Genomic DNA, 14,578 nt, shown 5'->3' on the forward strand with positions numbered 1-14,578 from the left:
CGCATCGATCGCACCGTGGATCGGTGGTTGAAGAACACTGTTTTGGGCCTGATGCACGTGCTGGCCTTGTGGACCGGCAGGAAATTTCTGTGGACCGGCACTGGTCCATGGACCGGTGGTTGAAGAACACTGCCTTAGAATATCAGACCCAAAGACTCTAGAGAAAGTGATTTAGTGAAATCTTAAGAAGTTTTGGGAAAGGCAGAAGAGTGCTGGCTGGTTAGCTTGATCTTTTGAGATGTGCTCCGCTTCTCACTTTTATTTTTTTTAATTGGAAAGGCGACTTTCTTTCCACACAGACGTTACAATTAAAATTACTACTACTACTATTAATTATTTCTATAGCGCTGCCAGACTTATGCAGTGCTGTATGGAGTCACAAAGAAGACAGTCCCTGCTCGAAAGAGCTTACAATCTAAAATTATGATTAAAACTTATATTCTGCTACAAACCAAATCAGCTCAGTGTGGATTACAATATAAGATAACTAGCAATTGATAGTTTCAAGTTTCAAGTTTATTAAATTTTTACTATACCGACTATCAGCAAATATCTAGCCGGTTTACAAGTTAAAATAAGATAAAAAATAAAATTAATACAATATATAAAATAATTGAAAAGAAAGAGAAGAGGGGATTGTGAACATTTAGACTTTAACTGGACATACTGGAAAGTGATGGTAGGGAAAAGAAATGGAAGGGAAAAAAATACATAGTTCAATTAAAAAAAAAATTGAAAAGGGAAGGATGAAACATAAGGAATGGGATCGCTTTCTAAAAGCGGTTGAGGTATTGAAGAATAAATTATATTTGGGAGCAGTAAAACACTTCTTGGAATAAGAAAGTTTTAAATTTAGCCTTAAATTTATCAATTGATGTCTCGTGACGAATGTGGGATGGCAATGAGTTCCATAGGGTAGGAGCGACTACAGAAAAGTTAGTCTTTCTCTTATAGAAGAAATCTTTGATTGTGGGGACAGATAGCAGGTTTTGATCGGCTGATCTAAGGGTCCGTGATGAGCAGTAAGGGATTAGAAGTTTATCTAGAAAAGAAGGTTGGCGGGAGAATCTAATTTTGAAGACTTGCATAATTGTTTTATATGTGATACGATGGGTTATAGGTAGCCAATGAGCTTCTTTCAGAAAAAACTGTAGGTAAACAATTAGAAGGGCATATTAAAAACAAAACAAAACCTGTCTAAGTCTGTTTTTAGCTCAAAGTCGGCAGCAGGAAAATGTCCATTCTCGAAAAATATGTCCAAAATGTTTTTTTCCCCCAAGAATGGCTTACCTGTATGTCCAGGTGTTTAATTGCCCAGACCACCACTATGTCTATCTTTATATATTCTGGACCAAAAATTTGTGCAAGTCCCAAACATCCAAAACAAGACCTTTTAGATGTTGGAGGAGTCAGTCCTTCACCTAACACCATGATTTTCTAACCGGCATCTGTCATAAGTGCCGGTTAGAGAATTGGGGAACCCATTCCCCCCACCTCCCAAAGATCACCAGCAGGAGCGATGCCCAATCCCTCCTGCCAGAACCCCCCCCAAGCCCACCCGGATGGAACCCCCCCCCAGCCCACCCAGACTTCAAAGTACCTTAAAAGTTTTCTGGCTGGCCAGATGCTTTCTCCATCATGCCGGCAGGCCCGCTTTCACTGAATGGCGGGCCTGTCCCTTCCCGGTGCATCATGCAACAAATGTCTTCCCAGTGCAACAAATGTCTCCTGGGAAACACTTTGTGTTTCTCACTGTATTTATGAGGTTGCTTGAAATTTTTCCTCATTGAAGAGTCTTTTTTTTGCAAATTCTGTTGCTTCTTTCCCTGTTAGTACTGATGGAGCACCAGTGGAGCTTGTGATAGGTCCCCAGACAAAAGTCTACATCACTGTGACATCATTGACAGTAAGCTGGTACAGCTTCCCCCCGTTCCCCAAATAATGGTAGTTTTAAAGTACAAACATTTTTGAATGTATGAATATTGCTGGGTGGTGATGCTTAAAAAGTCTGTAACTTCACCATGTAAAATGTTTATAACTTCATTCCTCTTGGCTCATAAGTGTAGATAGTAACGGCAAATGAAACTATAAAAATTCACATTGAAATTCCAAGTGATTGCTCAAAAAACAGAAAAGAATATCTCTGGGGTGGGCTTGCTTTTTTTTTTTTTTTTTTGCCTCACCCTGTAGAACAGTGTCCCACAAACGATTTGGCTGGAAGGCACACTAAACCCAGTACCCTGGCCGGAAAGCACCCGGAAATGCACGAACATTGATGCGATGACATCACGCACCTGTGTGGAGGTCCATCTGGCCGCGAACCTGAACCTGTCACTTTGGTGGGGGATCCTGGAGGAGGGCGAGGAGGAGAGACACCAGCAAGGAGAAGAGTCGTCGGCGCCAGCTGACTTCCTACAGGACGTGCCTCTTGACATCCTGGAATCTGCTGTGGCACACTAGTGTGATACACTGCTGTAGAACTTTGGGTGTTTGGACGGACTACATCTTTGCTTTTGACTAATTTTGGAAGAAGTTTTTTTTTTTTCCCTGCCAGTGCAAAATTTTATTTTTACCCTTTTGCATCAGGGACCTTAGGGTCCCTTTTTCAAAGCCACAGCAGTGATGCTGCCATAGTTGAATGGGCATCGGTATATTTACCATGGCAGCATCGCCACTGTGGGTTTGTAAAAGGGACACAAATATATAGACGCTACTATGCTTTCTTCAGATGCCTATCCTACGCCTATCTTTTCTGGACATCTACCTGATGTCTAGCTACGTCTAACTCTCAATCAATGCTAATTAAGACCCTTAACTCCGTAATTATTCAATTACTCTGGACGTCTAAAGCACGCCTAAGTTTAGACGTATTATAGAGAATTTACCCCAAAGTGTCCCTCCGTAGGCTCACTTGGGCCACCCTCTTTGGCTAAAGTTAAGACAGCCTGTCTGCTTAGCCACTTAACTGGCTTCCCTCAGGCTCCACCCAAACTCCATCTACAAACCACCTTGGCACTAACTGGACAGTGGCAGTTGGTGGTGATATTTGGCATCAGTTAAATGCCACTGAATGTCAGCGCTTAGGTGGACACAAGTGATATGATGGGGCAGGAGCCTCTTCTGCCAAACTTCAATTACATTTGATATCAGGTAGTATGATGACAATAAACCTTCAGAATTCCTCATGGGCAGCAGAATAAGTTTGCCTACCAGGACCATGATCCAATCCACTTGCTTTGCTCAACTTGGTGTACAAGGGCTTGTTTATCAGGGCTAAAATTTATGTGGTTTGCCCCTCTTCCCCTCTCCTCCCCCTTCGAAAAACAAAACAAGAAAATGAAAAAAGTGTGCTCTTTCTGGAATTCCTGTACCATCAAAGATATTGAAAGGCTCTTTCCCACCATTAGCTCTCTTCGTGGGGCCAGGAAGTGACTTCAGAGGGAAATCCAATGCTGGTGTGAGGAGCATGCTGGAGAAAAGTCACTCACACTGGTGAAGATTTAGAGGTACAGTGGAGAGGATGGCATGGGGGGGGGGGGGGAGCCTCCTACACTTTCTGTGCCACTGCCTGAAACATTGATCTCAATGGATTGAATCAAGACCTGCAAATACTACACGGTATTTGGGGTGTTAGTTCAAAACCTGGACTGGCCAAAAAGTCTCTCTTCTGGACCTGGGTAATTTAGCAGCACTGCTGTTATTCTCCATCATCCCTTAATGCAGTGGTTCCCAACCCTGTCCTGGAGGACCACCAGACCAATTGGGTTTTCAGGCTAGCCCTAATGAATATGCATGGAGCAGATTTGCATGCCTGTCCCTCCCATTATATGCAAATCTCTCTCATGCATATTCATTAGGGCTAGCCTGAAAACCCAATTGGTCTGGTGGTCCTCGACAGGGTTGGGAACCACTGCCTTAATGAACTTCAGCACAAATATTTAATAGGTGGCTGCCACTTGAAAAACGACATCACAGTAGTTAAAAAGCCCACACTGACATCTTTACCAGGAATTGTAGTTACTAGGGACAAGTTAATTAGCGCACACTAAAAGAATTGCACACTTTAGTAACTAGCTGTTAGCGTGGTATTTGTAGTCCAACTCACCCAGGGCCATAATGCATCTGGATAGGGCTGCCAGAAAACCAGGACTAGCCTATATCCCTTTGGGAACTGGGCAACTTGGGAGCTGTAGGTTACCACGGAAGAGGTTTGCATTGCTCTTACCTCCTGGACAAAAATCAGAAGCAATAATTTTCATTTATTTACCGTATTTATATACCACCTATCAAGGTTATTTAAGCCAGTGGACCACACCGGGCTAATCGAGTTTTCAGACTAGCCCTAATGAATATGAATGGAGTAGATTTGCATTAGAGAATGACACGGTAACAAAATTCATCACCGTTCCCGTCCCCGCAGATAACCGCGGGAAACCATCTTCATGTCATTCTTTAAGGAGAGAGGGAAGATTCAGAGTATGAATGGCCACAACCAATGACCCGCAAGCTTTGCTTTGAAGAATGCTGGTGTAGGATTGAGGTTGAAATAGACAATAGAAAATGACATGGGATTATTTCCCACGGTTATCCGCGGGGACGGGAATGGTGATGAATTTTGTCACCGTGTCATTCTCTAATTTGCATGTCTGTCACTTCAATTATATGCAAATCTCTCTCAAGCATATTCATTAGGGTTAGCCTGAAAACCCGATTGGCCTGGTGGTCCTCCAGGTCAGGGTTGGGGACCACTGACCTAAGCGGTTTACAATCAGGTACTCTAGCATTTTCCCCATCCGTGGGCTCGCAAACTATCTAACCTCTAACGCAGTGGCAGGGAACTCCGGTCCTCGAGAGCCATATTCCAGTCGGGTTTTCAGGATTTCCTCAATGAATATGCATGAGATCTATTTGCATGCACTGCTTTCAATGCATATTCATTGAGGAAATCCTGAAAACCCGACTGGAATATGGCTCTTGAGAACCGGAGTTCCCTACCCCTGCAACCTTACCTGGAGGATTGAGTGACTTACCCAGGGTCAGATCCAGAGACATTTGAGCAATCGGGTTCACCCTCAGCAACCCGAAACATTTGAAGTTCCCGCCCTCCTTTTTCCTCTGCCTGATTTTACCGTAGCGCCTCTGATCATCTCTTTTTTCTTTCTTTCTTTCTGGATGTCTCTGATGCAGATGTCGCTGCTTCTGCGTTGTTATAAAACTACAGTATACTACTCAAGTTAGTTTAGGCATTTAAGAATCAACTTTAAGCAACTGGTTACAATGCATTTAGCTAGTACGAACGAAGATGAAAATGTGTGCACGGGCGGTGCCCTTTTGACGCCGAACAGTAACTGCCGCGATAACCTCTAGAACAGATCTAACGTCCCCACGGGTTTGAGACCTGAGCCCTTGGGAGACAAATGAACTCACAGCATGAAAGAAGGAAGCGCCAAACAGCACACTGACTTACACATCAGATGTTTTCCAGCACCACCTACAGGGAGGCGACCCTCAACCAACAGGAAAGAGAAGCTGGAACCTCATGTCAAAGAGTTGACAATGGAAGAAGATGTACCAGGGATGCGACTGGGGAGGGTGGGTGGCGCCTCCCCGTCCGCAGAGTGTGGGGAATCTGCTGGCATCCGTTCGTACGTAGATGCACACGACTGGGCTGTCACCTGTAGCTAGGCACCGGCTTCGCCTGCCTCAATCAGCAGACAACAGCTCCAGTTCTCCCCCCGGGGCTTTTTCTCCATCTCGTGGGGAAACATAATGCGCGGCTGGAGGATGCAGGCAGGGAAAGAGAAGGCGAGATGTAGGTTCTGCGCTTCAGGGGTGGCGGCTTCTGTAGTTGCGACAGAACTGCTGCTGGCGTAGTGCTGAAGGGACAGCTCCTCTGGCGCGGCCGCTTCCTCAGGGGAAGGTGCTTCGGGGCTGGCCGCTTCTGTAGGTGCGACAGAACTGCTGCTAGCGTGGTGCTGAAGGGACAGCTCCTCCGGCGCAGCCGCTTCCTCAGGGGAAGGTGCTTCGGGGGTGGCGGCTTCTGTAGGTGCGACAGAACTGCTGCTGGCGTGGTGCTGAAGGGACAGCTCCTCTAGCGCGGCCGCTTCCTCAGGGGAAGGGTCAAACAGCTCGCCAGTGGCGCTTGCATTTTTAACCTCCCGTTTAGAATAGGGATACAGTTGTCGTCTTCAAAACAAGCACTCCAGTTACAGCCCCGGTGAAATGGTTTGGCGATTCGGAATATGCCGTCGGACTGTCCCTGCCCCAGCCAGCCACTTGTTTATCGGTTATGGTGGTTTTCGGAGCTAAAAACCATTTCGATCTTTTTCATGAACATGAGAGAGCAAGAATATGCCAGGAGCAGGCAGAGGCTGAATTCGGGTCTTTCTGGTTCCAGCACTGAAGGACATGAAATAGCCACCTGAAAATAAGGGGAGGGGGGGGGGGGGGAATTCACAACAAGTAGTTTTCACCTGAGACTCTCAGAGCAGCTTGGATACTGCAATCAATACCGAGCCTTTTCTCTCCTCTCATAAAGGTATGGGAATCGGAATGAAAGCCGTTTCCTTTTGTTTCCAAAACATTTTTACAAGTACTAATTGTGAAGATTAAGGGGTTCAAACTAGCATTGGGGGCTACCTGATAACTGTGTGCCCCGATTCATCTCACCTTCTAGAATTTATATTTGGTTGCAAGACGACTTAATGAACTGAAACACGTTATGTTCCGCACATAGGCTGATCGCACCCAAAAGAAAAGCAAGGGTGAATGAAAAAGGGGAAGAGGGAAGGGGTGGGCAAAGCCAAAGACAGCAGATGGCTGATTTTTTTAAGGAGACCTGACATTAATAGCTGCAACCCATTTGAAGTGTGGCAAAGGATGCTGCACTTTGCAGGAAAACAGAGGTTTATACAGTGCTTGTCCAGAAGAAGACATTATCACCAGTTACCAACTTGTACATGGTAGAAAAGCCTTGAGAAAAAGCTAGTTGGGGAGTTCCAAAGACAAGGCTGGGAGCTGCTTTCAGAGGGTGCATTTCTTAAGAAGGGAAACTTTTAAGACTGGTGTCATCGGGGATTAAGTTCTCTTACATTCGTTTCTGATTCTCTTTTGCATTAAATGTATTTATCTTCCCTTCTTCTATCCCCTTTCCTTCCACCTTGTTTTTTTTATCTTTGAATTTTAGGATCTTAATGTTTTTTTAAAATTTTATTTTCTCAAGTCATGTCTGATCCAGAGAGATGGGCAAGATTGATGACAACGAGAGGATAGTCCTCAACGTTGGGGGCACCAGGCACGAAACCTACCGGAACACATTGAAGACTTTACCCGGAACTCGATTGGCCCTGCTCGCTTCTGAGCATCGGGGCGAATCTGGGGAGCAGCAACTGCAACAACAGGTTTCCCCTGGGGTCGAGTCCAATCCCAAGAACAACGAATTCTTCTTTGATCGGCACCCGGGGGTTTTTGCCTACGTGCTGAACTACTACCGAACTGGCAAGCTGCATTGTCCAGCCGATGTGTGTGGCCCACTCTTCGAGGAGGAACTAGCTTTCTGGGGTATTGATGAAACAGATGTGGAACCATGCTGCTGGATGACGTACCGTCAGCACAGGGATGCTGAAGAGGCCCTAGACATCTTTGAAGCCCCAGACCTCATCAGTGGAGAGCAACCAATTTTGGATGGGGACGATGAAGAGCTGGACAAAAGAATGGCCATTGAGGACGTGGTGGGATCTGATGGCAGGGTCAACCGGTGGAAAAAGTGGCGGCCTCGTGTCTGGGCTCTGTTTGAAGATCCTTACTCATCCAGGGCTGCCCGGGTAAGGTTATGTACTGTACATGTGCTACAATACTAAATTTTCCACAGATGACCTTAATCTACAATATAATTATTGGCTGATACCAATTTAATTTAGTTCTATACTTTCGGCCTCTTTTACAAAGCCGTGTTAGTGGCTGTGTTGTGCTAACAGCCCCAAAGCCCATAGAGATTTAAAGGGCTTTGGGGTAGAGGTCTGCACGGGAACGGGGATTGCAGGAATCCTGCGGGTCCCACGGGAATCCCCCCTAACCCACGGGACTCCCATGGGGACCCCCCTCTGGCCCACAGGACACCCACGGGGACCCCCCTCAAGCCAACGGGACTCCCATGGGGATGGAAGGCTTTGGAAGCAGGGTTTGTTCATATAATATAATGGACACGTCAGCCTTAGTAAAAGAGGGGGTTTATAAGTTAATTACCTGAACAGAAAACAAAAAAAGGATTCCACCAAAGAAATTCCACAAGGAAAACAGCAGCGCAAACACAAAAGAAACTGTGGTATTGATGATCCTGTCAGAAGTAATTGCTGCTTTTCATGGGGATGGGCGGGGATGGAGGTAATTCCATGTGGGGATGGAGAGGATTCTGGCGGGGACGGGTGGGGTTGGAGGTAATTCCTTGTGGGGGTGAGTGGGGACGGAGAGGATCCTGGTGGGATCGGGTGGGAATGGAGAAGATCCTGTTGAGGACGGGCGGGGATGGGTGGGATTTCTGTCCCCGTGCAACTCTCTACTTCGGGGTTGTTGCTGTGCGGCTTTGTAAAAGAGGCTGTTTGAGTCTGCAATATTGTATTTTATTTAAACAAATCAACTCACTTAATCAATTGAACTTTAGTAGGTGACTTTTTTTTGGGTCTGTAATATTTGCTGGGCAGTTGGAGTGTTCTTTAATTCTCATCTAGACGTAAAGCTTATCTGTTGGGTTAGGATAGTGAACTTTGACCTCCATTTAATTTCACAGTTATTGGGATTACCAATTTATATCAATGTTTGATCACAGAAGTTTGAAACTCAAGGTTTGTGCATAATTCTAGCATGAATAGCAGTAGAATAAGTAATCTGTCTTGTTTTCAGGATATTGATAATCCAATATGTAAAACTATCTAATGTACAGTACATTCAATATGGCTACACAGAGAATCAGACTTATTTATTTATTTATGTTTCGTATTTATACAGCGCTTGTAACCTAAGTGATTTTACATTCAGGTACTCAAGTGTTTCTCCCTATCTGTCCTAATGGAAGCGTATTCTGACTGATGTACCTGGGGCACTGGAGACTTGCCCAGGGTCACATGGAGCAGTGCTAGATTTGACCCTGAAACTTCAGGGTGCTGAGGCTGTATCCCTAACCACTAGGCCACTCCTCCTTATTAGGTGTGCCCGTAGGACGGTGTTGGGAAGACACTGATTTTATTCTTTTGGATGGTTATTTTTGTAGTATTAGCTTCAAGGTGAACCTGATGCTCTCTTTGTTTCAGAAGCTGACCTTAGTTGTAGATTAAAATTTAGCTAAGGAGTCCAGGTGCTTAAGTAAAAAGTGTATTACCATGCGTACTCTGGTATAAATTGAGAAATTTTGATTCCAAAATGCCTTTTTAAAAACCCGGGGTTGTCTTATCTATGAGTTGAATTGCTCTCCATAATGGCTCATAAAAATAACTGCCCCCCTCCACCTCTGTCAGTTGCACAGTTCAGCCTAATTTCCCTCCACTTCCCTCCCTTCCCAGCCTGGGTTTGGCATCTTATTCCCCCTCCCTAAGTACCCTCAGACCTATGTTCTGTAGAGCAGTAGCAGCACAGTGAGGTACCTAGGCCACCTGCAGCCTGCTCCGGAGTGCTTCCTCTGACCCATCCTAGCAATGCAGAACCAAGAAATTGTGTCAGAGATGATAGTTCAGGGCAGAGGGAGCACTCCAGAGCAGGCTATAGGAGGCCTAGGTGTATTGCTGCACTGAGACTTCTTTAGGAAAATAAGTTTGAAGGTACATGAGGAAGGGAAGATTGAGGAGCAAGACTGCACATAAGGGGGGGGGGGGGAGGGAGAGAGATAGATTGATGCTGTGTAATGGGAGGGGGAGGGAAGAAGAGGGAGCAGTGTTGAAGTTAGAGACAGAGGGGAGAGAGAGAAAGAGCAATGTTGGACCCGTTTTTAGCCTCGACTTATACACGGCAGTTCTGGCCATTTTGAGTCCCAAAACTGTGCTCAACTTACACACAAGACTGACTAACACATGAGTATGTGGCAGTCTCTGGCAGGGCCAGAGTTTTACTATTGGATGAACTAGATCAGGGTAGGCAATTCCGGTCCTTGAGAGCCACAGGCAGGTCAGGTTTTCAGGATATCCACAATAAATATGCACAAGATAGATTTGCATCTCAAGTTTATTTAAAATTAGATAAAAATGCGTATAAAAAATTTCTAAGCGATGTACATAGAAATGGGGATTACCAAACAATTAAAGTTAAAACAGACCTAATGAATAATGGATGATTTACAAACAGAAACATGATGGGAAAAAGGGTAGAAGTACAATGGTTATAGGAGAGATAACAATAATGGCTTGGGGACACAAGATCAAAATCTTTTAGAGGAGGTAGTGAAGGGCAAAGGAATAAGCATTGTTCTGTTTGGACAAGATCGGATTAATGTTCTTAAGGAACACTTGAATCTGTCTAAAGAGGTTTCTTTTCTAAGGTGGGCTGGAAGTGAGTTCCATAATTGGGGCAGTGCATGCAAATCCATCTCATACATATTCATTGTAGATATCCTGAAAACCTGACCTGCCTATGGCTCTCGAGGACTGGAATTGCCTACGCCTGAACTAGACAGTTCCTGCCAAACTCTGTTCTGCATTAAAGAAGGTGGATCTGGATAAGAAGATTATTGCTGTTGGATTTGCCCAGTTTCCATCAATAGAAGACGAGGAGGAACCATTAGCATCAGAACAGTGGGGCTGGCAGGACTCCCCAGACCTCATCAACCAAAGTCCAAGAAGGTTTCAATTGACTGCAAATCCATCTGATGCATATTCACTGTGAATATTCTAAAAACTAGGTTTTATGTGAAATAGACATTTAAAAAATATATAAATAAATAAACTAGGCTAGCTGGGTGTTTCCCAAGAACTGGATTGAAAACCACTGATCAAGGATGATGTGGGGAAGAGTTAGAAGGGATAAGAAATAATGAAAAGCATGGAAATAGAGAAAACAGAGTGGAGGAGTAGCCCTGAGAGATCAGAACAGCTAGGGAACAATGAGAAGAGAAGGCAAAGCAATGAAGAAATGGAAACAACGAAGAGAAGTCAAAGCAACGAAGAAATGGAAGCAACGAAGATACGGGAAAGCAACTAAGAAATGGAAGCAACGAAGAGAAGTCAAAGCAATGAAGAAATGGAAGCAACGAAGAGACGGCAAAGCAATGAAGAAATGGACGCAACGAAGAGAAGGCAAAGCAATGAAGGAATGGAAGCTGAGAAGACAGTTGAAGGGAACCAAGGAGAAAAATGTAGGTTCTATCTTTGGTGGATTGGATTGGATTTATTGCACTTGATATACCACCAGGGCCAATGTATTTAGCAGTTCACAAAACTAATTCAATGAAATTACAATATAGTTACAGTACAAGATAGCTCAATAAAACAAGTAATACTGAGTAGCAATGAGTCAATTTCTTCAGTTTCTATGACATCTCCAAGGTCAATGTTAGCCAGATCTATAATGTTATTGAAAAAGAGTGGACTTCAATTGTTTACAAAATGCATAGTAAGATAGTCCAATCTGAAAGCCTTCTAGTAGTGAAATCCAGAGCGCCAGCCCAGCATACGAAAAAGCTCTTTTTCTAATGGACTCCAGTGCAGTGATAGTAGAAATAGTTCATGGGAGTGAAAGGTGTGTGTGCCAATAGCACAAAATGGAGAATTCCTTCCTCTACAGCAGTGTCCCGTAAACTTTCTTGAACCGTGGCACACTAAACTTAGTGGCCACAGCTCCAGGCATCCGGAAGTGCATGGACGTTGCCGTGATGACATCACATGCATGCGTGATATCATCATGTCAACATCCACATATGCGTGAAGGCCCTCCAGATGGGCCCCGAGACGCCAGTGGGGGTGCTATCAGGGAAGAGGTCCGGAGAGAAGGAGAGGCACTGGGGCCAGCTGTGAGAAACACATCCTGAAGGCAATCAGTTGGCGCTGGCGCCTCTCCTCCCCCCCCCCCCCCCAGTGTGCCGTGGCACACCTGAAATCTTAGGAGGCACACAGTTTGCGATACACTACTCTACACATTTAGGAAATATATATGCACAATGGTCATACTGTATTTTACAGGAGGGTGGGGGTGCATGAACTGGAGTTTTACACTAATGCATTTAGATGCTACCTTGTAGAATACCACCTGCAGCATATATGTACATCACTGCCAATTACTGGCACCAATGACTACTACTACTACTACTATTTATTATTTCTATAGCGCTGAAAAATCATACGCAGCGCTGTACATTTTAACATACAATAGACAGTCCCTGCTCAGAAGAGCTTACACTTCTCCCTCTGTTTTCGCGATTTCAGCAATTGTGGTTTTGATTATTCATGGTTTTTAGCTTGCTGGCTCCTCCCCCCAAATTACATCAGCTTGCATAGAGAAATCGCTGATTGCAAGCATTTACAGAGAAAATCGCCGATTCCCAGCACTTTCTTCACCATATTTTGCCTCTCCTTCAGGAACAGGCCAAGTCTCCCACCATGTTATTCGCGGTTTCACCATATTCACGATGGTTTTTAATAGAAAACAGCGAATAACATATGAAAAAGTTATTCGTGGTTTTTCTGTATTTGCGGTTCTATTAACCCCCTATCACCATGATTACGGAGGGAGAAGTGTACAATCCAATTTAGACAGGACATTTCAGGGTCGGGGAAGTTATAGTTCAAGCTGGAGGTACGGTGGGGTTGGGGGGAAGAGAGTGAAGTCTTGCATGCAGCAGGGGGAGAAGTGAGAAGCAGATTGTACTTCCAGGTCATGGCATAGTAAGAGGGGCAGTCCACCCCGGGCACTGTCTCGGCAGGGGTGCCGGCGCCCATCTTCTTCTCCACCCCCTCCCGCTCCTTCCCACTTCTCCCCACACTTCGTGCGTGCCTTCTTTCCCCCCTCCACCGTACCTCTAGCTCTTCGCAGGCACCAGCAGCAACTCTAACCTGTTGCTCACGCCAGTGTCGGCTCTCCCTCTGATGTCACTTCCGCGTTGTGTGCCTAAGGAGTCATGTCAGAGGGAGAGCCCACCCAGGCAGCAAGTGGTGATGCTGGTTGCGCTGGGAAAGTAACATATAGTAGTAGATGACGGCAGATAAAGACCCGAATGGTCCATCCAGTCTGCCCAACCTGATTCAATTTAAATTTTTTTTTTTTTTCTTCTTAGCTATTTCTGGGCGAGAATCCAAAGCTTTACCCGGTACTGTGCTTGGGTTCCAACTGCCGAAATCTCTGTTAAGACTTACTCCAGCCCATCTACACCCTCCCAGCCATTGAAGCCCTCCCCTGCCCATCCTCCTCCAAACGGCCATACACAGACACAGACCGTACAAGTCTGCCCAGTAACTGGCCTAGTTCAAGCTTTAATATTATTTTCTGATTCTAAATCTTCTGTGTTCATCCCACGCTTCTTTGAACTCAGTCACAGTTTTACTCTCCACCACCTCTCTCGGGAGCGCATTCCAGGCATCCACCACCCTCTCCGTAAAGTAGAATTTCCTAACATTGCTCCTGAATCTACCACCCCTCAACCTCAAATTATGTCCTCTGGTTTTACCATTTTCCTTTCTCTGGAAAAGATTTTGTTCTACGTTAATACCCTTTAAGTATTTGAACGTCTGAATCATATCTCCCCTGTCTCTCCTTTCCTCTAGGGTATACATATTCAGGGCTTCCAGTCTCTCCTCATACGTCTTCTGGCGCAAGCCTCCTATCATTTTCGTCGCCCGCCTCAAGTCTTCTTACGTCTTTTGCCAGATACGGTCTCCAAAACTGAACACAATACTCCAAGTGGGGCCTCACCAATGACCTGTACAGGGGCATCAACACCTTCTTCCTTCTACTGACTACGCCTCTCTTTATACAGCCCAGAATCCTTCTGGCAGCAGCCACTGCCTTGTCACACTGTTTTTTCGCCTTTAGATCTTCGGACACTATCACCCCAAGGTCCCTCTCCCCGTCCGTGCATATCAGCTTCTCTCCTCCCAGCATATATGGTTCCTTCCTATTATTAATCCCCAAATGCATTACTCTGCATTTCTTTGCATTGAATTTTAGTTGCCAGGCATTAGACCATTCCTCTAACTTTTGCAGATCCTTTTTCATATTTTCCACTCCCTCTTCGGTGTCTACTCTGTTACAAATCTGCAAAAAGGCACACTTTTCCTTCTAACCCTTCAGCAATGTCACTTACATACATATTGAACAGGATTGGCCCCAGCACCGAACCCTGAGGGACTCCACTAGTCACCTTTCCTTCCTTCGAGCGACTTCCATTAACCACCACCCTCTGGCGTCTGCCGACAGCCAGTTTCTGACCCAGTTCACCACTTTGGGTCCTAACTTCAGCCCTTCAAGTTTGTTCAACAGCCTCCTATGAGGAACAGTATCAAAGGCTTTGCTGAAATCCAAGTAAATTACATCTAGCATATGTCCTCGATCCAGCTCTCTGGTCACCCAATCAAAAAATTCAATCAGGTTCGTTTGGCACGATTTA

At 45.2% G+C, this 14,578-nt stretch overlaps 1 protein-coding gene across 7 annotated transcripts in view; it reads left to right on the forward strand.

Annotated features, from left to right (window-relative positions):
- Positions 1 to 7,241: 7,241 nt before the first annotated feature.
- The window catches only part of KCNC2 (potassium voltage-gated channel subfamily C member 2), a 118,586-nt gene continuing 111,249 nt past the window's right edge, over positions 7,242 to 14,578 (forward strand). For all 7 annotated transcript variants that reach the window (XM_033953182.1, XM_033953184.1, XM_033953181.1 and 4 more), the window contains exon 1: positions 7,242 to 7,823. In XM_033953182.1, the coding sequence (XP_033809073.1) occupies positions 7,242 to 7,823 (582 nt within the window). The remainder of the gene's footprint in view (positions 7,824 to 14,578) is intronic.

Source organism: Geotrypetes seraphini, chromosome 7, assembly GCF_902459505.1.
Source record: "Geotrypetes seraphini chromosome 7, aGeoSer1.1, whole genome shotgun sequence".
Lineage (NCBI taxonomy): Eukaryota > Metazoa > Chordata > Amphibia > Gymnophiona > Dermophiidae > Geotrypetes > Geotrypetes seraphini.